Consider the following 26,987-nt stretch of genomic DNA (forward strand, 5'->3'; position numbering starts at 1 on the left):
TCAGGAAGGACCAACACAAGTGCAGTGGTCAGTCTTTCCTTCAACTCTTGGAAACACTCCTCACACTCGTGAGTCCACACAAATGGAGCCTCCTTCCGGGTAAGGCAGTCAAAGGTAGAACCATTTTGGAGAATCCCTCAATGAACCTCCTGTAATAACCAGCCAAACCTAAGAAGCTCCTAACTTCTGTAATCGTCTTGGGCCTCTCCCAATCTAGCACGGCCTCAATCTTGTTGGGATCTACTGCAACTCCCTTTGCAAAAATCAAATGCCCAAGGAATTTCACTGACTTGAGCCAGAACTCACACTTCAAAGGCTTAGCATAAAGTTTTTTCTCCTTCAGCACCTGCAGCACAATCCTCGAGTGCTCCGCTTGCTCCTCCTCCGTCTTGGAGTATATCAAGATATCTTCAATGAAGACAATCACAAATTGATCCAAATATGGATGAAAAATACGGTTCATGTAATCCATGAATACTGCGGGTGCTTTGGTGAGTCCAAACGGAATCATCAGATACTCATAGTGACCTTATCTCGAACAAAATGCGGTCTTAGGGACATCCTCCTGCTTAACCCGAATCTGATGGTATCCGGACCAGAGATCAATCTTCGAGTACACGCAAGCACCCCTAAGTTGATCCAACAGATCATCAATACGAGGGAGAGGATACCTGTTCTTGATTGTCACCTTATTCAGCTGTCTGTAATCGGTGCACAATCGCATAGTCCCATCTTTCTTCTTAACAAAAATAATCGGTGCTCCCAATGGAGACACACACGGTCGAATGAAGTCTTTCGCCGAAAGATCCTCAATATGTTTCTTCAGCTCTGCCAACTCTAGTGAAGACATCTGATATGGAGCTAGTGAAATAGGCCCCACACCAGGCAATAAATCAATGGAGAACTCTATCTCCCTCTGTGACAGAAACTCAGGAATCTCCTCAGGAAACACCTCAAGGAATTCCCTCACCACAGGAATGCCAGTGATATCCTCATGTGTCCCACTCACCAAACCTCCCAACATGACATATCCAAATGCCCCTGCTCTCAAGGCTCTCCTAGCCTGCAACACTGAAATATAAGGCTAGGAACTGGCTGTGGAATCACACGGAGACATCACCACTCGCTTTGCACAGCAATCAATCATCACACAATTCTTGGATAACCAATCCATGCCAAGGATCATCTCCAAATTAGTCATCGACAATCCTACCAGATCCACCGAAAACTCATGGTCATCCCACTGAAATACGACATCTCGATGTACAGTGGAGGTAACATACTTTTCTTCGATGGCGGTAGTCACCCGCAACGGTGGAGAAAGCACAGAAATGGGCAACTCAAGCCCCACAGAAATCGAGGTTGCAATGAAGGAATGCGTAGCCCCAGAATCAAATAATACATCAACAGCAGAACCACCAACGGTAATAGTACCTTGCACAAGGTTTGGAGCTCTGTCTGACTGCTGCCGATCTAAAGTATAAACACATCCAGTAGCAGGTGGCACGACAGGTGCTGCTGTGAGTGGAGCAGGAATCATCTGAACAGGGGCCGCCTGAACTGCTGCAGCCCTAGCAACTGAAGTATAACAGTCCTTGGCCATATGGACACTCTTTCCACACTTGTAGCATAACAGCTCTCCAGTAGCACAACGTCCCAAATGCTCCTCCCTGCTGTGTAGAGGTCCTCTTAAACTGACTCGGTGCCTGTCTCGCAGACAACTATTTTTCTTTTCCTTTTCCGCCAAGCTTCCTGTCCTTCCAGGAAATGGAACTGCTGGTTCCCTTAACCTGAGCTACGTTTCCCCTCTTTGCCTTACTTACAATGCAAACATCCTCAATGTCCCGACACTGCTGTACCAATGTACCAAAATCTCTAGATGCAGCACCAGTAATACGATAAGCTATCTCCTCATTAAGTCCCTTATGGAACTTAGAACCCAGAAATGTCGGGGTAGGCATAGCAATACGAAAATGTGCAAACTTGGCCAGTTCATTGAACTTAGCCAAGTACTCGTCCACAGTCAACGAGCCTTGCACCATTCGATCAAACTCTCTTTGTTTCCTCTCCTACGCATCATAGGGAAAATATCTACCCAGAGAATAATCCTCAAAGAATGGCCATGTGATCACATGACCCTGCATCTCATAAGCTTGAGAGGTGTTCGTCCACCACTTATGAGCGTCTCCCTCCAGCATATAGGTGGCAAACATTAGCTTCTGGGGGTCTGTGCTCTGCATCACCCTGAATATCTTGTCCAGGGCCTGAAGCCATCTAGCAACAACAATAAGATCATAAGATCCATCAAAGGAAGGCGACTTATGCTTGCGAAAAGCATTCAGCCGGCGGTCGATCGTATCTCTGTCCTCAACAGGCTCAAGGTAGGTCTGCATCATCCCAGTAGGATGACTGACACCCTCCATATGAATATGACTCTCATCCTGATGACTGGGTGGAGGTGGTGGTGGTGGCAGCGGTGGAAGGGGTAACAGAGGATGCTAGCCACCAGCAGGACCAGTCCTCATCTCCTCCAACATGACTCTCATCATGGTCATGTTCGCCAAGCGGTTTGCCTCCAGCACATCCTCAGTGGCTTTCCTGTTCGCCTCTCTGACGGCGTCTAGCATAGCCTGGTTAGCTATTCTTATGGCCTCCTGGTCGGCTTGTCGTGCCGCCTGCATCTCAGCTAATGCAGCCAGGACCGGGTCAGGTTGACCCTCTCTAGTCTCTCAGTTTCTCCGAGGTAGTATTATGACTCTGCACAAGTTACACAAAGAATGAGTTGATGAAGCCCATGCAATGTGGTTACACATGCATCATCATAGTAAAACCCAAAAGAACACAACAGACAAAACACACAGCAAGAAATCCTAAGTTATTGCAATACATACAAGCTTTTCCCAAGAAAGTGCTCTAATACCATAAAATGTAACACCCCGTGAATACCCGGATTGTTATCATGATACGATATTAAGCGCAGCCCAATTAAATGCGGAAGCTAACTTTTTCTTTTCAATTATGACGTCATTATTATTAACCAAGTTGATTACTTAATCCTTTTTCAAAACATTGCCTGTATGTAAATTGCAATAATGTAACTAACTGAATTACCTCATATATAACTGTGTATCTAAGTCACGCATCTACATCACGTAGTCTGGACAATATCCTAATACATTATACAAATCAAATCTAAATAAGCATAGTCAAGTCATCGTGGCATGTACAATCCTCATGCTCACCAAATAAACGACATAATCATCAAGTCTCAAATACAATAGTCATAGCAGAAGAATCAAACACGATCATATAAGGTAACTAAATCATCAAGCATATAACAGTCAGTTCAGCTCCGGCCTCCTGCCGCCCGAGGTCTCAACCCCCGAGGAACCTGAACCTGAAAATGTTCCCCAAACGTGGGGTGAGATCTTTAAAAAGAAATATCAGTAAGACAAGGGGTCCTCCAGGACTCTTCCGCCCCAAGCTCACTTATAAGTATAAATATAAGTTCAAAAATAGTATTTACAATGCATGTTCATGTTAAGGCATTTAAGTCATGGCAATATATTTCTTGCTCAACGAGCCAAGTACTACAACTCATTAATCATGAGATGTATGCAAATGCGGTTCGACTGGCCAGGGAACAGGATAGGGTTTATGCACGTCTGCGACCTATCTAAACATAAGGGTCGCAGCCTTATGTCCTACACACTAGGGTCGCAGCCTGATCGTGTAAGTACTCACATCACATCCATACATTACATATACAGTTATTTCAGCATATCTCAGGCATATATCTACTAACAATGCATATATTATTTCTCAATAAAGCATACATGCATATAAACCACCCTCCCATAGAGGTCGATGGAACAAGAAACAGACTAATCCGAGGACACGAAAGCTTACCTCTAAGCAATCAATCCAAGCCAAAGTCCACACTAGCTCAAGGTCCACAGCACAATCACAATCTGTTTAGACCAGCAACCATATCAATATTTATAATCTAAGAGTTCAAGACGTAATGACAACGTTCTCTTTATCATTTCATGCTATTAGGCTTCTCACAAAGCCTTAAGCCCTTAATCTAAGTGATTCTGGCTTAGTTTGATTATTACAGAGGTTCAACTTACCAATCTAGGGTCCATAAACCCATAGTACCATTCTGTCAGAACAGAACAGTGACCAACTCGCATTTTCCCAGAATATTTGATTTTGGTCTTCATTTTCGGAAGCGTAAGTCCTTCCTCGGATAGTCTAGATATAATCTTAGAGAACTAAAATCCGAAAATGAAGAACAAAATCAAATATTCTCTTCTCTCCCAGAAGTCTTCACCTCGGTGGTTCCTCCTCCTCTCCTTTGCGGCTCTGCCTCTTCGATTTCTCCTCTCTGTCGCATCGCCGCCTCTCCTCTATTGTGGTGGTTTTTCTATTCATCATTCCACTCTTTTTCTTGGTTGGTTTCTCTGCTCTGAGAATGTCTGGTATAAGTGTATTAGTGAGCAATAGGATTTAATACTTTGATGGTGGTGGTGGACAAGGACAAGGAGGGCCTGAGTTTGATGTTATATGTTTTCATTAACTCCATTGGAATATATGTTTTATACTTTTGATATTTTGATACTTTTTTTTTGGATAAACTACAGGTATCCTCCATGGGAGGCAATCCTATTCGGGGCGGGTCCAAGATTAAGGCTTCAAAGCCCTCCTAAAGATTGTACTGGAGGGGATCGAACACATATTATCACCCCACCTACTCAACTCTCATGCCAAATGAGCTACCATCATTTGGTTTAATACTTTGATTAGCTTGTGTAATATTGACTTGTGGATGTAATTGATTGAATTATGTTAAGTATATTTTGAATCTTTCATGATTGGTTGTTTGATTTTTTTTGAATTTTTTATATAAGATAAATATTTAATTTTTTAATAGATAAAATCGGGACAACAAAGTGACAAAGTGACCACCCCCAGTTGAACCGGTGACCACGTGATTGCTGACCTTGGCTGAGTCGATGATCGGGCGGAATTTTTAAACACTGTGTGGAAATAAGCTTTAGACTGTTGTTTTTTATTCCAATAAATATTTTCAGCTTAATCTATTATTTCGGTAGAGCATCGTGTCTGTTTTCATCTCTCGCCATTTTCGTTTGGCTCTGAGCTTTGAGTTTCGCAGTGAGTCAAGTCGCAGAATAAATCTTTGGTGCTACTGTTGCATCAAAATTCAGTACATCTCACAATGGAAGCATTACACATCGTAGGAGAGAGAAAAAATTTGGCAGAGAAAAGAAAACTTTAGCTGACATATAATATTTCTAGTGGTGGGATGTACTGAATCTTTGGTACAACAGTAGCACAAACAATTTATTCCAAGTAGCAAGGTTGAGTCGTTATCTCGAAAAACGAGGAGCTCTTTGGTGTATTCTGATTAAATGGGCTTGGACCGATGCCCAATCTCTGTATGGGCTATCTATTTTAGTGGGTTTTCATTAGAAGATGGCCATATGTTCAAGTCAAGCTTTTAGGAAGAAAAAAATGATAAACTAAAAAAAAAAAGTAGGGTAAAAAAAAGCACATAAGACCAAAGGCTCACAATAATAAAGATCCACATGGTCAATAGTTTTATGAGCTATGGATAACTTAGGGGAGTTACAATTTCAATATATATATATATATATATATATATATATATATATTTATATATTTATATTTATATTTATATTTATTGAATTCAATGGATTCAAAACTATTTTAAACAAAATATTGAATTTTTATAATTTAATTTTTTTAACAAAATAATACTTTCACACAACTATAAAAGTGAAGTGTAAGAAATTTTTTACTTATTTACTATATAATTCTTGAATAGTTGGTTCTATATAAGAATAATGATATTGAAAATTATTGAGAGAGAAAAGAAAAGAAGTTATTAAAAAAGAAGAAGCAAAAAGAACAGAAAGCCACGCAATGCTACGAGAATTAGAGTAGAGAAAACAGTGAGAATGACCTATCTGTCTCAAGCAACAAGGTCCCATATTTAGTCGAGAGCACGTCATACGTCACCAGTTGAGCCAATACCCTGAACGTCGACATCATCAGAGAAGTCTCTGCATAATAGACCAAGTGGAAGAACTAAAAGCCATTATTAAAGTCATTCCCCTATGGTCTTCGGGAATCATAATGTCACTTAACATTGGAGGCTCATTTGGATTGCTGCAAGCTAAATCCCTAAATGGATATATAACTCCAGGTTCTTTGATGGTAATCATGATATTTACAATATTTTTATGGATAACTCTTTATGATCTTGTCATTATTTCTCTAGCATCAAAGCTCAGAGGCAAACCAGTTAGGATCAGTGCCAGAAATGGGAATTGGGTTGTTTTTCTCTTTTCTTCACTTGGTAACTGCAGTAATTGTAGAGACTACAAGGCAAAAAAGAGCAATCAGGGAGGGATCTCATTAATTTCCATGTTTTCTATTTGCTCAATTACTGTACTGTAACGCCCCGTGTATACCCGGTTTGTTATCATGTCATCGTATTAAACCACGCTTAATTAAATTGCGGAATAACTTTTTCTTTTCAATTATGACGTCATTAATATTACCAAGTTGATTACTTAATCATTTTCATAAAACATCGCCTGTATGTAAATTGCAAATAAACATCTATCTACACTGAATAACCTTATAATATAAATAAGTGAGTATCTAAGTCACAGATCTACAACACGTAGTCTGGACATAATCCTAATATATTAAAACAACATGAAACCAAATGAGACATAGTCAATCAATGTGGCATGGACAACCCCATGCTCACCAAATAAGGCAACAAGCTCAACAGAGTCTCAACAACAACAACATAATCATAAAGATAGAACATGCCAGCATCCAAGCATAACAGTATAATCAACAATATCTAACCCAGCTTCGGCCTCCTGCCGCCCGAGGTCTCAATCCCCGAGTTACCTGAACCTGAAATATGTGCCCCAAACATGGGGTGAGATCTCTAAACAGAAATCTCAGTAAGGCAAGGGGTCCTCATGAATTTCTCCACCCAAGCTCACTTACATGTGCAATATAAGTTCTAAAAGAAATATACAATATCAGTTCCAAAATCAGTGCAATGCAACAAATAACCATGTCATGTGTGTCAAGATATTCTACTGGCTAGAGAAATGCAGGATTTATATACGTCTATTACCCACATTGAGTGCAAGACGCCACTTGCACCCACCCACAGAATCACCGTATTGTATGACGCCACATACTCAGGCTTACCGTCTAGATGGAACAACACATGCATATTATAAGGCCCTTGCACATAACAACTCAACAGCATTTCAAAATCAATACATGAAAACACATCATGCATATAAACCATTCTCCCATGGGGTGCGGTGGAACCAACAATGGCTAAACCGAGGACACGAGAGCTTACCTCGCAAGCTAACTATCCAAGCCAAGCTCACACTAGCTCAACGCCCACAAACAACACAATCACAATCTGTTTATACAATAATTAATCATCAATAATCATTGCTCAAGATTCCATTAAGTGATTAAGGATTTCCAACTCATTTTAAGTCATTTCATTCAAAATTTGCAGGAGGTATTCGAATACTCCCCGATGAGTATTCGAATACTCCTAGTCTCCAGAAAGTATCCGAATATTTTCACTTAAGTATTCGAATACCACAAGGTATCCGAATACTTTTCCCCCAGTCATACACGTCATTCGATTCTCTGGGATCACCAGTCACTTTCTCAAAATAGGTGACCTGAGCCCACATACTCAAATCCACACAAAACTTGAGTGAGTTTGGTCCTATTCCATGACTCTAACATCGACTAGACTTACAATTTTACAAATCATTATTTTAAAAATAAATTCATATTCCTTTCACAGTACGAAATCATAATCATGTTCATTTCAACCAATACATGTTATTTAACAAGCTCATTCACATAGTAACGTACCTTAGTTCACGTACACCTGCAAAATTTTCACTTCCAATAACATAATAAATCAAAAACTCTATGCAACAGTATACCTCACTCTCCATGGCATCTGCAAATTCGAAAGTCAATTAAAAGTGAAATAACATTGATACATTACCACAATTTATTGTACTTAGTTCATGCTTAACACTATCCATGGTGTTAACATGCCAACTACTTATGAAGCAGAGCAATAATAACATAAGAACCTAGAGTCATGGAGACCTCTCAACCCACAAAACTAATTGTATATGCACTAGCCTCGCATATACAAGAACGCACGTGGCCTTGCCACAAATTCCAAGGGTTACACACTTAATTCCTTGAAGAGAATTTCACAGTCTCAAACAAGGCACCATCACGATTAAGTAGTGGCGTAAGGCATCTTACCTTTAACAAAATGACTGGTGCTCCCCATGGAGACACGCTCGGTAAAAAGAATTCTTTCGCAGAAAGATCCTCAATATGCTCCTTCAACTCCACCAACTCTGGTGGAGACATCCGATATGGAGCCAATGAAATAGGCCCCACACCAGGCAACAAATCAATGGAGAACTCTATCTCCCTTTGTGGCAGACACTCATGATTCTCTTCAGAAACACCTCGAGGAATTTCCCCACCACAGGAATGCCAGTGATATCCTCTTGTGTCCCACTCATCAAACCTCCCAACATGACATAACCAAATGTCCCTGCTCACAAGGCTCTCCTAGCCTGCAGCACTAAAATAAAAGGCGAGGAACTGGCTGTGGAATCACACGGAGACACCATCACTCGCTTTGCATAACAATCAATAAACAGTTCTTGGACAACCTATCCATGCCAAGAATGATCTCCAAATTAGCCATCGGCAATCCAATCAGATCTACCAAAAAATCACGGCCATCCCATTGAAACACGACATCTCGATGTACAGTGGAGGTATCACACTTTTCTCCGGTGGCGGTGGTCACCCGCAACGGTGAAGAAAACACAGCAATGGACAACTCAAGCCCCATAGCAATCGGGGTTGCAATGAAAAAATGCGTAGTCCCGGAATCAAATAAAGCATCAACAACAATTCCACCAATGGAAACAGTACCTCTAACAAGGTTCGGAGCTCTGTCTGACTGCTGCCGATCCAAAGTATAAACACGACCAGAGGTAGGTGGTACAACAGGTGTCGCTGAAGCAGTCCAAGGAACCATCTGTAACGGAACTGCCTGAATCGCAGCAGCTCTCACGGTCGACGAAAGACAGGCTCTGGAGTAGTGGCTCTCTTTGCCACAGTGAAAGCAGATCAACTGGCTGCTAGCACATTGTCGGAGTAGGCATGGCGATATGGAAATGTGCAAACTTGGCCAGTTCATTGAACTTAGCCAAGTACTCGTCCACCGACAATGAGCCTTGCACCAGATGGTCAAACTCTCCTTGCTTCCGCTCCTGCGCATCATAAGTAAAATATCTCCCAAGGAAGCAATCCTCAAAGAATGGCCATGTCATCACATGACCCTGCATCTCGTAAACCTGAGAGGTATTCGTCCACCACTCATGTGCATCTCCCTCCAGCATATACGTCGCAAACATTAGCTTCTGGGGATCTGTGCACTGCATCACCCTGAATATCTTGTCCAGGGCCTGTAGCCATCTCGCCGCAGCAATAGGATCATAAGATCCATCAAAAGAAGGTGGCTTATGCTTGCGGAAAGCATTAAGCCGACAGTCAATCACGTCACGGTCCTCAACAGGCTCAAGATAGGGTTGCATCATCCCAGTAAGATGACTGGCACCCTCAATGTGACTCTGACTTTTGTCCTGAAGACTGGGTGGAGGCGGCGGCGGTGGTGGAGGTGGAGGTGGTGGCGGAGGAAACTGACCTTCATCGCGTCCAGCCCTCATTTCCTCCAACATGACCCTCATCATGGTCATGTTCGCCAGCCTGTTCTCCTCAAGAACATCTTCTGTGGCCTTCTGGTTTGCCTCTCGAACGTCGCCCATCATCGCCAGGTTGGCCAATCTAGCGGCCTCCTGGTTGGCTTGTATAGCTGCCTGCATCTCAGCTAATGCAGTCAGGACCGGGTCGGGTTGACGCTCAGTAGTCTCACGGTTCCTCCTAGGTAGTACCCTGACTCTGCACAAGTTACACAAGGAGTGAGGTGATCAGGCCCATACGATGTGGTCACGTATGCATCATCATACTAAAAGTCAAACGAGGAAACCCAAGACAAGACACACAACAAAGCATCCTAAGTTATTGCAATACATACAGGCTTTTCCCTAAAAAGTGCTCTGATACCATAAAATGTAATGCCCCGTGTATACCCGGTTTGTTATCATGTCATCGTATTAAGTCACGCTTAATTAAATTGCGAAATAACTTTTTCTTTTCAATTATGACATCATTAATATTACCAAGTTTATTACTTAATCTTTTTCATAAAACATTGCCTGTATGTAAATTGTAAATAAACAGCTATCTACACTGAATAATATCATAATATAAATAAGTGAGTATCTAAGTCACAGATCTACAACAGTAGTCCGGACATAATCCTAATACATTAAAACAACACGAAACCAAATGAGACATAGTGGCATGGACAACCCCATGCTCACCAAATAAGGCAACAAGCTCAACAGAGTCTCAACAACAACAACATAATCATAAAGATAGAATATGCCAGAATCCAAGCATAACAGTATAATCAGCAATATCTAACTTAGCTCCGGCCTCCTGCCGCCCGAGGTCTCAACCCCCGAGTTACCTGAACTTGAAATATGTGCCCCAAACGTGGGGTGAGATCTCTAAACAGAAATCTCAGTAAGGCAAGGGGTCCTCAAGGATTTCTCCACCCCAAGCTCACTTACATGTGCAATATAAGTTTTAAAAGCAATATACAATATCAGTTCCAAAATCAGTGCAATGCAACAGATAACCATGTCATGTGTGTCAAGATATTCTACTGGCTAGAGAAATGCAGGATTTATATACGTCTATTACCCACATTGAGTGCAAGACGCCACTTGCACCCACCCACAGAATCACCATATTGTATGACGCCACATACTCAGGTTTACCGTCTAGATGGAACAGCACATGCATATTATAAGGCCCTTGCACATAACAACTCAACAGCATTTCAAAATCAATACATGAAAACACATCATGCATATAAACCATTCTCCCATGGGGTACGGTGGAACCAACAATGGCTAAACCGAGGACACGAAAGCTTACCTCGCAAGCTAACTATCCAAGCCAAGCTCACACTAGCTCAACGCCCACAAACAACACAATCACAATCTGTTTATACAATAATTAATCATCAATAATCATTGCTCGAGATTCCATTAAGTGATTAAGGCTTTCCAACTCATTTTAAGTCATTTCATTCAAAATTTGCAGGAGGTATTCGAATACTCCCCGATGAATATTCGAATACTCTTAGTCTCCAGAAATATCCAAATATTTTCACTTAAGTATTCGAATACCACAAGGTATCCGCATACTTTTCCCCCAGTATCCGAATACAAATACCACAGTATTCGCATACTACATAGTATTCAAATACATATTCAACTGTATTCGAATACTTTTCTTCCCAGAAAATTATCCCAATACTCCTGCAAGGAGTATTCGACTACCACATGATAAGTATTCGAATACTACACGAAAAGTATTCGAATACTCGTCAAACAGAATGCAGAAACTCGAACTGCCCTCTGCATAATCCCATTTTTAAGGGTCCAGACGTGATTTGGAGTCCAATGACTCCATAAACAGATGTTCATTAACATGTTATAAACTCAAATGATCAAAGTTACACTTTTTAATGGATTAAACAAGCTCAAATCATGAAAATGACAAGGATGTGATCATAGTATACCTCAAGTGTCTCAAACTCAGAAAAAGACTCCTCCTTGAAGCTTCCAACAAGGCTCAAAGGTTCTAACTTTGCAAGAGCACGAAAATGTACTACAAGGTTGGATCTTTCTCCATCAAAATGGCACCATGAGGCTCAAAATGCCAAGAAGATGACCCCTCACAACCAAACTCAGAATGAAGCCCTCAAAACCTCTCAACTCAGAAACTAAACTCAGAAATGGGGCACCTTTCACTCACTCAAGTATGAAGCTTTTGTGAAGTATTCAAGAGGAAATATGACCTCTTAAAGGTTCAAAGTAGAGGGAGAAGGGAGGCAAGGTGGCTGACTCCAAGCACCAGAAATTCTCACATATGAGGCTCAACCAAATGACCTAGGATCATGTGCCACCTCTATTTATAGGTGTCCTTATTTTAATCGCACAGTATTAGCGCTAATAGCTACGCTTATCTTTTTAATCTCAAACTTGAGATTCTGAACCTAGCCATTTTTCTAGGATTTTTCATATTTTTATTTTATTTTTCGCAGTACTTTTCTGGTACGCGCTTTTACAAAGCCAGTATTAGTTCTGACACCAGTTCTCATTATTTTGACCTGAAACTTGTTATGCTAGTCTTATATATTATTCTAGTGACATATACATGCTTTTCATAATTTTCCGGGATACTTCATCGGTACGCATTTACACCGTGGAACAGAATCGGTATATGCACTTTTCGTCAGAAAAGCGACTTTTAACATTATTTCACACTTACTGTAATTATTTAAGCTTTCTCATAATTATTAGGGTCAATTATGGAATTATTTTTTAATTCTCATATTTAATTAATTTAATTTCCTAAATTAACAGTGCGAGTTCTTACAATTATATTGCAAGTCAACAGTCAAAACTTTTTTTTTTAAGGTTTAATCGATTACGGTCCTGATGTAATCGATTAAACATTCAGTCAACGGGCAAACAATGACAGAATGGTGAAATGTTTTGGGTTAGGATAAATTGATTATTTTTTAATTAATAAGGGACACAATAGCCAAAAAGCAAAATATCTATTCACATATATAGGACTTATTCTTGCATGAAATATTAATTATTATTTATTAAGAAAATGATTTTTCTTTTAACATTTAAATTTGGATAACTCAGACAATATAAATTCATATTTTAATATAAAATTATCTTTTTATATTATTTAAATTTTGATATAACTGTACTTTTAAATATTAAATATGTATATATATATATTAATGAATAAAACATAATTATAAAAAGAATAAAATATTTTTAACTTAAAATTGTTCAAAACAACAATTAAAATAAATAAATAAAATTTTTATTGAATTGTTAAATATATATTTATTTTATATATTCTATAAAATTATATTTGTAAAGTATATTTTTATTATTATATTATACTTATAATTCATTTATAGTTATTAATATTTAAATTAATACATTATATATATATATATATATATATAATGATAATTTCGATAGCGAAATTTTTGGACTTATGGATAAACCTCATCCCATCTCGGAGAATTATAAGACTTTGGGTTTAGAATTAATAAAAACATTACAAGAAAGGGAACTTAATAAATTAGGGAGTTAAAGTCCATTTTGATAGCTGTAGCCTGTAGGGTACATATTTGTGTCAAGATTGAAAAGGAACGGTGATAGATATTTTGAAATTTTAATGTAACAGGATTCATTTCTTGAATGGAACGTACGTGGACAACACTGAACACATGGTGCAAAAATGATAGAACAATTGTCAAAGTTACAGAAAGATATTAATTTTTTGAAATCAAAGTCTTCTGTATACAAATATCCAAAAAAAAAAGTCTTCTGTATACCGTCATGCATAGACTTTTTAAAGTGACTTCTTTACTTCCAATTCTAAGACGTTGGTAATAACGAAGACATCGCATCCTGATGTAAAGACTTCAGGACCGATTTCGGTAAACTTATGAAAGGAGGAAGCATTGGTTGTTTTTTTAAGAAAAAATAGAGCAATTTTTTTTTTGTACAAGCATTTGAAAAATAATTTTAAATAAGAAAATAATACTAATTTTTTTCAAAAGTTATTTCAAAAGCGATTTATTTATTTTAATTTTTTAAAGAAGTTACATCTAAGAATTGTTTTTTGTGAACACTTCTAAGATTTTGAATACACATATAAATTAAAATGTATTTTGATTTTAAAAAAATCCAAACAATGATCCAAATTCCAAAACGTTACGTCGACATATTTTAACAGACTAATTGAGGAATTATGCTAATATTTTCTCAATCAAAAATCTTAAAATGATAATTTTCTAAGTTTTTTTTTTTATTTTATATTATTTTTACCTTTTTTAGTCCTAAGCACACGGACATTGTATCCTTTCTTGCTCAAATTTTTTTTTTTTTTTTTTTTGGTTGGATGTATTGATCAACAACTTTAATTGGTGCAAGCCAAGCTTTAATTTCAATAATTACTAAGGTTATATGTTTTCTAAAAGTCACGCGCCACACGTATTATTGCTCTTCATCACTTATTGAGTCACGATTTACCTACGTTACCATTCGTTGTTGGGTCAGGCCACCTATACTCATCTTAGCTGATCCAAATTAACAATTATGATATTACATAATAGGCCGTAAGGAAAATCTAAAACTCATGTTTTAATAGACTTAAATAATAATCACACTCTAAGCTTAAAACCAGTGGCGGAGCCAGCTCCAACCGAGACGGAACTAAAAAATTATATGTATATTTATTTTTCTTAATTTTAGTTAGTTCATATCATAATTTATTTAAATTATATTAAATACAAAACACTTGAGCAGGAAGCATAAAAAAGAAATATAATTTTATTAAATATTTTTTAATTATATTGAATATATTTTAATTTTTTTATATAAATGAAAATAGAACACATAATTTAATACAACTTACCCAAATCTCTCACCAAATATATTTAATTTTTTAATAGGGTCAAATTACAAATTTTAGCCCGGGCCAAGTTACAATTTTAGACTGGGCCAAATTATAAATAATTTTATAATTTTATATGATAAGTATAATTAGTTAAAATTTAGCCCAGACTGAGACACACCCAGATAGCACGTGGCTCCACCACTGCTTAACACGGTCTTAATCTAAAACTTTATTCTTTTTTTCAAATAGATCTTAATCTAAAACTTTAATTTATCAGTTTATAGTTTAATGTTTGTTATTTTATATGATCACAATTTGTCCATTCCTATTTAAGGTGAGACCACTTTATTCTCACTTAAATTTTAAACTTAATTTCTTATATAATTTATGTAATTTTGGTTATCATAATATATTTATTGAATGATTTCTTTAAATTATCAGAATTATGTGAGAGTCACATTGCAATAAACAATTATGTACGACGAACACGTATTGCATATATAGACGAAAGGATCACGTGTAAAAACACTACTAGAACGTCATGCATAGACTTCTTAGTAGATAACTGATAAACCTTGAGTTTATCTTGTTTTATGGACTAAATTAATATAAATTATTAGGTTGAACAAGTCAAAACTAGGGTTTTAATATGATAATCATGAATTTTATGAATAATTAATTAAATAAATTATCTTTGCTAATTTTAAGGGATTTGATGACAAAGAGATTTAAATATGAAGATTTTGGATAAAAGGAAATCAAATCAGAAAAGATGATAGATCAAGGTGGAAACAAGAAGATTGAAGATTTTATCGAGTTGTTAGCAGAGGGAGCTTAAGCCCCCATTTCGAAGCTTAAGCTCCCTAAAAACGCATTTGCCACTGCCTCTGGGCGCTTAAGCCCCCAACTCAGGGCTTAAGCGCACTGCCAGAAGAAAGCTTCAAGTCGAGAAGCGCGCTTAAGCGTCCTCCAGCGCGCTTAAGCGCCCTCCAGCTGGAGGACGCTTAAGCGCGCAACGCGAACTTTGACATCACCGTCCTAGGGGGCTTAAGCGCCTGAAGCAAGCTTAAGCGCCACGAAAGATCCAACTTAGGCCCATTCGAGTTTTCTACAAGGATACGAACTCTTGGCCAATAAAAGCACCATTGGGGACCAGAATTAATTAACTTTTACATTGCAAAACAACTCTTGGGTGCTTGGAGGCTGAAGGAACGCGGAGAGAAACACTCGGTTCATGTTCGTGAACGGCAGAGACGGATCAATGTCAAGTTTCCACTGGAGATATTGAAGATTCACCAATCATCCATGGAGTTTGGGGGAGCTTTTCTAGTTTCTTTTGCTCTAGATATTGTTATGTCTGGCTAGTTCTTTAAGTAGTTAGGGTTAGATGGAATTCAATCAATTTATTATGCTTTGAACAATTCGTTATGTTAATTTTCCTTTATATCATGAATGGAGTTATCTGTTTTTAATGCTTTATATAGGCTTGAATCTTATATATTGATCATAGGTAAATGCATGACAATAGGGATGTTGGTGTGTGATCCATATATGATAACTTCATCGTAAACGTTATGATTTTAGAAATAGACATAGGGTTTGCGTAATCGTTAAGATTCTTGAACGTAATGCTTGCATGCTTGGGGAATAACCGGGGAACTAGGGTTCTTTCAAGTTTGTAAAGGTTTTAGGGTAACAAGGAATTGAGCTCTAATAACATGCGAAAGAATTGATTAGATTGATACTAAGGACGATTAACGTGAAGAAGGAATTCAAATGTAATAAAGAGATTGAAGGAAATCGAAACCCTGACTACGTTTTTATTTACGTTAGTTAATTCAAATTTTTACTTTCTTGTTTTCTTTTAATTATTGCGATTAATTAGTTTTGCTATTTAATATTTTAAATTCAAATCTTATTTCCAACTACAACATTGATTGTCCAACTTAAGTCGCGATAGTGAATTAGTGCTTGAGTATAATCCTCGTGGGAACGATCTCTTACTTAACACATTATATTACTTGTACGATCGGTGCACTTGCCGTGAGTAGCAACAAGTTTTTGGCGCCGTTGCCGAGGATTATTACTTCAACATTAAAAGTAGCTATTAATTTTTTAGATTGGACCTTATTTTCTGCTATTTAAATTTTTTGTTATTTAAATTCAGTTTTTAATTTTAATTTTTATATTCTAATTTCTGGTTTATGCGAGGTGCCATTGACACTGATTCCTTGCAATTCGACCCGGAGATAGAGAAAACAGCAAAAAGAGACAGAAAGTTAGCCAAAGAAAGAAGACAACAAGAAAAAGAAGCATCAAGCTCTGTGATAAGAGAGGAAGAAACAATGGCAAACAACAACAACAATCCGCCAGAGGAGTTGATGGATGCATTCCTCACTCCGAGTATGCCAAGAAACACCTCCAGCATCATCAGACCAAATATAGCTGCAAATAATTTTGAAATAAAGCCAGCTCTACTCTCTGTAGTTCAGCAGAATCCATTTGCTGGTGGAGAAGAAGAAGACCCTCATCTTCATCTTGATAAATTCCTGTTAATATGTGACACAGTGAAGATGAATGGGGTGGCAGATGACGCAATACGTCTGAGGTTGTTCCAGTTTTCTTTGAAGGAACAAGCACTTAAGTGGCTTTATCAACAGCCTGCTGGCAGCATTGATTCATGGGATGACTTAGCCGCTAAATTCTTCGCTAATATCTTCCCTATGACCAAGTATAATCAGTTGGTCAATGGAATTTCAAATTTCACCCAACAAGAAGGGGAATCTCTTTGTGCTGCATGGAGAAGATTCAAAGACTTGCAAAGAAGATGTCCTCAATATGAATTGCAATCTGGACCAAAGGTGCAGATATTCTTTAATGGAATAACACCTGCTTCCAGGATGGTCATCAATGCCGCTGCAGGAGGATCATTGAGACAGAAAACTCCCACTCAAGCATTAGAGTTATTTGAATCCATGGCCTCTCTAGAGAATGAAACTGTTCCGACACAGCCAAAGAAAGGGATATATCAGCTGGAAAGCAATGATGCTATGTTGGCTGCATAGAAGGCAATGTCTAAACAATTGACATCCCTCACATCAATGTTTGAAAAGTTTCAAGCATCAGCAATCCAGACACAACCACCTCCACCAGTTTGTGAATATTGTGGAGGAGAACATGAGAGCACCAATTGTGGAGCTCTTGGAGGAACTGAAGCAGCACCAGTTAATGGAATTTGGCATGATCAGAGGAATTCAAGAAACTTTCAGAGAAATCAAGGCAATCCATATGGTGACACCTATAATTCAAGGTGGAAAAATCACCCTGGATTCAATTACAACTCCACTCAACACCAGCTCAACCCACCTATTCCACCACAGTCACAACCTTCGTAAAGTAATCCTTCTGAGTTGGAAAAAGCATTGAAGCAACTCTCAAGGACAACAAATGATTACATCCAAGGTTCAGAAACTTTCAGAAATGAGACAACTTTCTTCATGCAAGAAACCCGAACTGCAATGAGAAATTAAGAAGCATCAATCAAAAATCTTGAAACTCAGATCGGGCAATTATCCAAGCAAATTTCTGAGAGGGCTCAAGGTACTTTTCCAGTTGACACCATTCCAAATCCAAGAAGGGAACACTGCAATGCAATTACTACTATGAGTGAGAAATTCATTCAACCTATAGAGAAGAATTCTGAAGAGAAGAAAAGGAATGAAGAAAAGGAAAAAGGAGATGAAGCTGATGCCAATGTTGATATTGGGGGAAAAGAAAAGGAAGTTACCAAAGAATCTGCAGCAGAAAAAGTTGTTCCTAAAAAGAAAGAGTTCAAATGAGAGAAAAAAAGCTCAAGAAAAGCCATTGGAGCTCTCACCTTATGCAAAGATTCCATATCCACAGAGGTTCAGACAAGAAATTCAAAAGCAACAGTACTTCAGGTTCCTTGATATTTTCAAGAAGCTACAAATCAATATCCTATTTGCTGAAGCCTTGGAGAACATGCCCAATTACGTGAAGTTCATGAAAGATCTACTGTCAAGAAAGCATAAGCTGCAAGAATGTGAGACAGTGACTATGACATAGGAATGCAGTGCCATTATCCAGAAAAAGTTGCCTCCAAAGCTTAAAGATCCTGGAAGCTTCAGCATTCCATGCAACATAGGCAATGTGGAAGTGGATAACGTTCTATGTGATCTCGGTGCCAGCATCAACGTGATGCCACTATTTATGATGAAGAAACTGGGGATCACTAAAGTAAGGCCAACCAAGACAATAGTTCAACTGGCTGACCGCTCTACAAAACAAGCTTATGGAATCATTGAGGACATACTGGTAAAGGTTGACAAATTCATCATTCCTGTTGATTTTGTCATCCTTGATATAGAGGAAAATTCTACTATTCATATGATCTTCGGAAGACCTTTCTTGGCAACCTCAGGAGCGCTGATTGATGTACCAAAAGGCGAGTTGATCTTACGGGTAGATAGGGAGCATGCAATTTTCAAGTTCTTTGATAAAGAAGTCCCCCACCTATAACTCAAGCGGAAGATCAAGTCTACTATATTAGTGAGAAGAAAGGAGAAGAAGAGCACAAAGAGAATTCTTCTCAAGAAAGTAAGCCAAAGGTTAAAATGGAGGAGCTCAGGAGAAAGTGAAAGCACGTAAACACCAAATTCAAAGCTATTGAGCCTACTACATCTCACTCATATGCACAAGAGTACTATGGGAGGACACCATTTCTGAATGATGGAGCTTGGTCATCACTAAGCTCATGCTTTGAGCCACCATGAAAGTAAATCAGGTACGTCAAGCTCGTGACGTAAAACAAGCGCTAATGGGAGGCAACCCAACAGTTTTTAGTTTTTCAATATTTTAGCTTTCAGTATTTTAAGTTTCAGTATTTTAGTTAATTTAGTTTAGTTTTCAGTTTTAATTCTAGTTTAGTTATTTAAGTATTATGTTACATAAAAATAAAACTAAGAACATTGAGGTTAATGATCAAATTCTGTTGAGATGGATTTTTCAGGCATATATGGGAATGAAGCATGAACAGGTATGCAGTTCTTATTGATTTATATGTTTGGTGTATAATGTTTAATGGAATCATTGAGGTTAGGGAATGCTTAAGGAGAAGAATGCAAAGAAATCATAAAAATTTTCTAAGTATAGAGAGCTTAAGCTCCCTAAAGGAGGCTTAAGCCCCAAAATTCCAATTCCCCTATGCCTGAGCGCGCTTAAGCGCGCTCCACATTTAGAAATCTTCATTCGCAGGGCACGCTTAAGCCCCCAGAGGGAAGCTTAAGCGCGCTAAATAAAATTTTATCACATTCCTCACTGCCTCAAAGCGCTTAAGCGCGCGTTACTGCGCTTAAGCGCGCTCATCATTGACATTATGCATGCTGTTAAAGTATTTCAGTTCCATATACTCATTATTATTTTCTGATGCATCTGAATATAAATCTGGGAATTGTTTTGTGGAAATTGTACTAACTTTACAAACATGCTAGATACTCGAATGTTGATGCTGATATAATTGCAGACACTACACAGGATGCTGCTGATATATATTATGTTGATGATGTTGTTGCTGCAGATGCCACAGCTGGTAATGATCAGGATGCAGCAGAGGAGGATGATACACCCACCACTGATATGAAGGAGGATTGAACCCCATATCAGTTTTAGACTCTTATATTTTATTTCGTTTATTTTGTTGATGCTAGTTAATGGTAGTATGAGATGTATGTTGAGACTAATCCTGATTATGATTTTTGTTGGACATGACATGCTGACATAGTTCATTCTCTGACATGTGTGCAGAATACAGTGTCAAATCTTTCTGATTTCTTGCTTTGGAGTCTTTTAGATTTAAATTAATTGCTGAGGATAGCAAGATTTAAATCTGGGAATGGGTACCACGCAATTCATCAGACCACAAACCTCACATGGTCAGAAGGAAAGAATTCATGATTACACAGAAATTATCCAACATGCATATGCAATGATTCAGGGGAGATTTCTCAATATTATTATATTTCATATTATCTTATTCCTTTTATTTATGTTATTTTAAATTCGTATTAGTTTAAATTAGATTTTAATTATATTAGTTTACTTTAAAAAATTTAAACTTTAAATTAGTTTTTAAATACCCCACCCATCTTTAGTCACTAAATGTTAGTGAAATTTTTAAATGGTGAATTCTTTGTTTTTAAGTTCCATTGTCCATTGTGCTTAGCCGTAAGCTTTTGAGCCTAAACAGAAATTATTTTTTTTGTGGTGTGAACTTCACTGTATGAATCACTCTAGAACTTGTTTTGTTTCTCTTTGAAATGGTCTGAAGTATACAATTGTTGAAATGATAGAGGCAGATCTTTCTAAAAGCTAGATAGCAAAATAGCCACCCTGATGTTTATCCTTAGTTGAAGCCCCTTGAGCCTAGGCCTATTTATTCATTAATCACATATTATGAATAGCCACTCCATATACATCCTCACCTGAACTGATTAAATTTCAAATGAGGGACTAGATATGATTGAAACAAAAAGAAAGAAATTCAAACTCTAGTGTGTGGAAGAAAAGGTGAAAAGAGGAAAAGTCAAAAAGTGGTGGAAAAGAAAAGCAAAGAAAAAGGTTGAAATGTGTATCGGTACAAAAACAGAAAAAGAAAAACAAAAGGAAAAAGGAAAAGAAATAAAAAATACATATTATATGAATAAGTGGAAGAAGAAAAAAGGAGAAAGGAAAATAAGGGAAATCTGTTTACTGTATGTTGAACAGTCATATATAAATTCCTTTTTGAAATTGAATTTTGATCAGTAATCTTAAGCCACTTACCCATATAATTCCTTTCCTTTTACCTAAGCCACGTTACAACCTTAACAAAGACCTCTTGATTGACTTTGTATACCAGTAAGACTGTGGAGAATGAGAATATAAACAAGCTTATGGTAGTGTTAATGCAGTGAAGTAAGAGTGAAACACATACCCTCAGATACTTGAATGTGAGTGAATAAATGAAAATCCCAATGAGAGGGTGTTGTGAAATTGAATTGTACTACTCTTTATTTTGAGAACTCATGTTATGATTCTATGACTAGTGAGTTGTGAATGTTTGCTTGAGTTTGATGTGTCATTAATTTTTATCAAATCTGAATACTTGGATATCTCATTATTGATCAGTTTTCTGTCTGTTATCCATTAAGCATGACTAGCCGTCTCCAAACTTTCCCATAGTCTTATTCTAATTAATTGCTGAGGACAACAATGTTCAAATCTAGGAATTGTTTGATAAACCTTGAGTTTATCTTGTTTTATGGACTAAATTAATATAAATTATTAGGTTGAACAAGTCAAAAACTAGGGTTTTAATATGGTAATCATGAATTTTATGAATAATTAATTAAATGAATTATCTTTGCTAATTTTAAGGGATTTGATGACAAAGAGATTCAAATATGAAGATTTTGGATAAAGGGAAATCAAATCAGAAAAGATGATGGATCAAGGTGGAAACAAGAAGATTGAAGATTTTATCGAGTTGTTAGCAGAGGGAGCTTAAGCCCCCATTTCGAAGCTTAAGCTCCCTAAAAACGCATTTGCCACTGCCTCTGGGCGCTTAAGCCCCCAACTCAGGGCTTAAGCGCGCTCCAGAAGATAGCTTCAAGTCGAGAAGCACGCTTAAGCGCCCTCCAGCGCGCAACGCGAACTTTGCCATTACCGTCCTAGGGGGCTTAAGCGCCCCGAAAGATCCAACTTAGGCCCATTCGAGTTTTCTACTAGGATACAAACTCTTGGCCAATAAAAGCACCATTGGGGACTAGAATTAATTAACTTTTACATTGCAAAACAACTCTTGGGTGCTTGGAGGCTGAAGGAACGCGGAGAAACACTTGGTTCATGTTCGTGAACGGCAGAGACGGATCAATGTCAAGTTTCCACTGGAGATATTGAAGATTCACCAATCATCCATGGAGTTTGGGGGAGCTTTTCTAGTTTCTTTTGTTCTAGATATTGTTATGTCTGGCTAGTTCTTTAAGTAGTTAGGATTAGATGGAATTCAATCAATTTATTATGCTTTGAACAATTCGTTATGTTAATTTTCCTTTATATCATGAATGAAGTTATCTATTTTTAATGCTTTATATAGGCTTGAATCTTATATATTGATCATAGGTAAATGCATGACAATAGGGATGTTGGTGTGTGATCCATATCTGATAACTTCGTCGTAAACGTTATGATTCTAGGAATAGACATAGGGTTTGCGTAATCGTTAAGATTCTTGAACATAATGCTTGCTGCTTGGGGAATAACCGGGGAACTGGGGTTCTTTCAAGTTTGTAAAGGTTTTAGGGTAACAAGGAATTGAACTCTAATAACATGCGAAAGAATTGATTAGATTGATACTAAGGACGATTAACAAGAAGAAGGAATTCAGAAGTAATAAAGAGATTGAAGAAAATCGAAACCCTGACTACGTTTTTATTTACGTTAGTTAATTCAAATTTTTACTTTCTTGTTTTCTTTTAATTATTGCGATTAATTAGTTTTGCTATTTAATATTTTAAATTCAAATCCTATTTCCAACTACAACATTGATTGTCCAACTTAAGTCGCGATAGTGAATTAGTGCTTGAGTATAATCCTCGTGGGAACGATCTCTTACTTAACACATTATATTACTTGTACGATCGGTGCACTTGCCGTGAGTAGCAACAATAACATACACAGATACACAATCTCAGTAAGATTGATAACCCAAAAGGCCAAGAATGTAACCCCAGAGTGTAAATAAAAGAACCAAAGTTCAGTAGGTCCTTACTTGCTTTTTCCCTTATACATGTATCTCTGACTTTTAGACCTCATTCATTTTTAAACCCTTCCATCGACGAAGAAAAAGTAAAAAAATTCTGAAAACTTCTTTCATACTCGACATGAATATTTACTACATGATACTACATATCTATTAAGGAATTTGTGGACGTTAGAAAAATGGATTGGGGTTTTGTAGTTGAAAAATGATAGCAAAGAACACATGTTTATTAAAGTACATAACTAACCCGTTTGCACTCAGTACATATATATTTCAGAGATTATAATAAAACATATATAGATGCAGCACTAGTCTTATTTAGATATATAGTCTTATTTGTATATATGTGACGCTGCATCTTCATGTTGGAGAAAATCCATTATTTAACAGTTTCTGGTGCACCAACAGCGAAAATCATCCCTGCACCTGCCACTGATTAAGTGCTCTTTGTTCTTACAGTGATCATCACAGCTTCCAGTGGTGAAGCATGGACCCTTGTATGTATCAGCCAGGTTCTCACAAGTCTTTGCCTCAGTTTGCACCATCATTTCTTCTGCAGGTTGCAATTGATTCATGATTCATGTGAGAGATTTGTTGATCCAAACATTTAACAATAAAGGAAGAAAAATAATGTAAGGAATAGGTATAAAATATAATGGTTTAGTTCTCATATAAAGTTACATCTTCAAACCCTAAAATAATAATTCACACGTTATGATACGGGGAATGTTATATTTACAAATTTTCTTTTTACAAACTACACTATGTCTGACCGGTTATACTTTAATCAAGAGTGTATGATAAGTCATATATATTAAGGGGGTGTATTGGATTGAGATTGATCCAAGAATTTTAGTGGATTATTTTTAGATAAAAAAATCCATTGGTATTCAATTAGGATTTTAAAGGATTGAAAAAAAAGTCACGTGGTATTCGATTAAGATTTTAAAAGATTATTTTAGAGTCCATCCAAATCCATTGGTATTCAATCAGAATTTTAAACAAAGGAAAAACAATGAATTTTTTATTGGTGTGAATTTCGTGAGACTTTTTAGTAAGAAATATAAATATGATGTCTCCCTTACAATCTTACCCTAACCCCTAGGATTTCTTGAGATTTTTCTATTAAAGTGTCTTCTTCTTCCTTTGGTGGGTTGAAGGGCTCGAAATCGAGTTCCGCCATGGGAGCTTCGTCAAAGCTCAAAAATAGCATATTTTTGAGCAATTTTCATCATAAAACAATCTAGAAACAACAAACCAACAACATTCTAATATAATCTATCTCAAAACAACATATTTTTGAGAGTTTTAGGAAGTTTAAAAAACAATTTTTTAAGTTATGGGTCGCGATTTTTTTTGGCACAAAAATGTATGATTTTTATATTAAAAACAACATAAAATAATGAAAAAAAGTAGGGGAACTAAAATCATCAAACCAATTTTCGTTTTACATCAATGAAACGAGATCAATTTAAATAAAGATTGAAACTTTCATAATACAAACCCTATATTTCGTAACAAACATTCATGAACAAAATTCTTTCGCTATAGGAAAGAATTTCAAACAATTTTTGTGTCAATAGATAACTAAAAACTTATTTTTCAAAAGTCCCAAAGCAATTTAAGATTTCAATGTATCGATTAAAAAAAATTTGAGAAATTTTCATGTAATAAAACTCAGAAATTCAAATTCAAAATTTTCTTAGAATACTCAATGAAAACACGCATATGATATATAGTTAGAATACTCTCATCACGTAGAACAAAAATCCCAAAGTTTCCAAGATCAATTCCAAAATATTCCAAATGAAATTTTATCATTAACTTTGAGTTCTATATGCAAATTTAGAATTATTTTAATAAAAAAATTAGATTTTATAATCATATATGCATGGCTCTGATACCAAATAAAGAAGATAATTTTCAACTCATTCGTTAAATCCAAGAGCAGGAACGAAAAAATGTTAATCCATGGAGGACTCATTAGTAATTTTTAATGTATAAATTATATTATGTTTTACTGATTGAGAAAATTATATTAGGTTTTACTTTTTTTTATTAATATTATTGCATTTCTTTGTTATTTTTTTATTGACTCTTGTAATTTTGAATATTTGTTAAAAATTCATATGATTTTTTAAAATCTTATGAATTTATATTGTCCTTTCAAATCTTATAAATTCTATTATAATCATCTAAAATCCAATCTTATGAAATCTTGATTGTAAAAGAAGGCTTTTAAAAAAATATTTAAAGTCCCTCCAATTCTAAATAATTTTTTAAAATCTATAAGATTTTTTATCTCAAAAAAATCTTTTAAGATCCTAGTCGAATACACTCTCCTTAGTGTAATTTGTAAAAAAATGTTTGTAAACAGATCTTTCTCTTTATGATCTTAACCTAAAATTTTAAAACATTGAGTTTATGTATTTTTCTATTTATATTGTTTTTACTTTAATTTATTTTTAACCCATATAAAACTTCATCGGTTATGTTTAAATTCTAAACAAATTAAAATTATATGAGCAAAATGCATAATTTCTATTACTTATGCATGTTATAAATATGTTCACCAATTTATCGATTATTTAACTACTCCAGGTCGAGTGAGAAGGATCACAAGGGCAGCAAAACTCTTCATACCAAGTTTTTAGTGTAATTTAATAGCCCTTGTTTGGATGAATTTTTTTTTTCCAAAAATTACTTTTTAAAAAAAAAAAACACTTCTCACTTTAGAAATTATGCATCCTAAAAATTTAAATATAAATATAGCTAGACACATGAAGTAGAGTTAGCGTTAAGAGTAATGACTTACGAGCAACGAAGAGAACGAGGAAGAGGAAGCACAACCCAGCAAGTGATTTCTTCTCCATGGCTTAGTGATTAACTTATATGTTATATGTGTGTTAGTGAAGTAGTGAATTTGTGATTATAGGTGGTCTGTGTTAGATGTATATATAGTCCTCAGGGACTTGCCGAGTAAGAGTGATCACCGTTAATTACCGACAATGAAGTTGGCGTATGAAAGACGTAACTAGAATAAAACGGTGGAAAGCAGATTTCAATTGTCGAGCTTGTATTTTCTTGGAGAAAATTCAACAGCGTTACGAGTGTAGAGCCTACCAAGATATAAATGCTTGACTTTTTTTGGATAACTCTTTTTTGTTTGGGATTACAGATATAAATGCTTGATAGATTGAGTTGATGGATCGTTAGCTTCTTTCTAAATTTTATTTAATTTAAAAATGTGACGTGATACAATAATTTAAATTTAAGAATAGAATTTTTATTAATTTTTAAAAATATTTCACTTTAAGATTTTTTTTTTAAAATACTCGTCACAATAATATTTCTCTTATATTTCAATTTTTCTCGCATG

At 36.4% G+C, this 26,987-nt stretch overlaps 1 protein-coding gene across 1 annotated transcript; it reads right to left on the minus strand.

Moving 5' to 3' along the window:
* Positions 1-23,814: 23,814 nt before the first annotated feature.
* LOC133295582 (defensin-like protein) lies at positions 23,815-26,582 on the minus strand. Its single transcript, XM_061494423.1, has 2 exons — positions 26,424-26,582; positions 23,815-24,161 (listed from the first exon to the last, which is right to left on the minus strand). Exons 1-2 carry the CDS (start codon positions 26,479-26,481, stop codon positions 23,992-23,994), a joined length of 228 nt encoding a protein of 75 aa, XP_061350407.1. The 5' UTR covers positions 26,482-26,582; the 3' UTR covers positions 23,815-23,991.
* Between the last annotated feature and the right edge of the window lie 405 nt (positions 26,583-26,987).

Source organism: Gastrolobium bilobum, unplaced genomic scaffold (assembly GCF_033153095.1).
Source record: "Gastrolobium bilobum isolate Gb01-03AN ecotype WA unplaced genomic scaffold, APGP_CSIRO_Gbil_v1 utg7535, whole genome shotgun sequence".
Classification (NCBI taxonomy): Eukaryota; Viridiplantae; Streptophyta; class Magnoliopsida; order Fabales; family Fabaceae; genus Gastrolobium; species Gastrolobium bilobum.

Coding starts and splice junctions, on each gene's coding strand:
- LOC133295582 (XM_061494423.1), bottom strand. CDS start 26,481: ATGGAGAAGAAATCACTTGCTGGGTTGTGCTTCCTCTTCCTCGTTCTC. Junction 24,162..26,423: donor CCTCGTTCTCTTCGTTGCTC/GTAAGTCATTAC, acceptor TGCAACCTGCAG/AAGAAATGATGGTGCAAACT.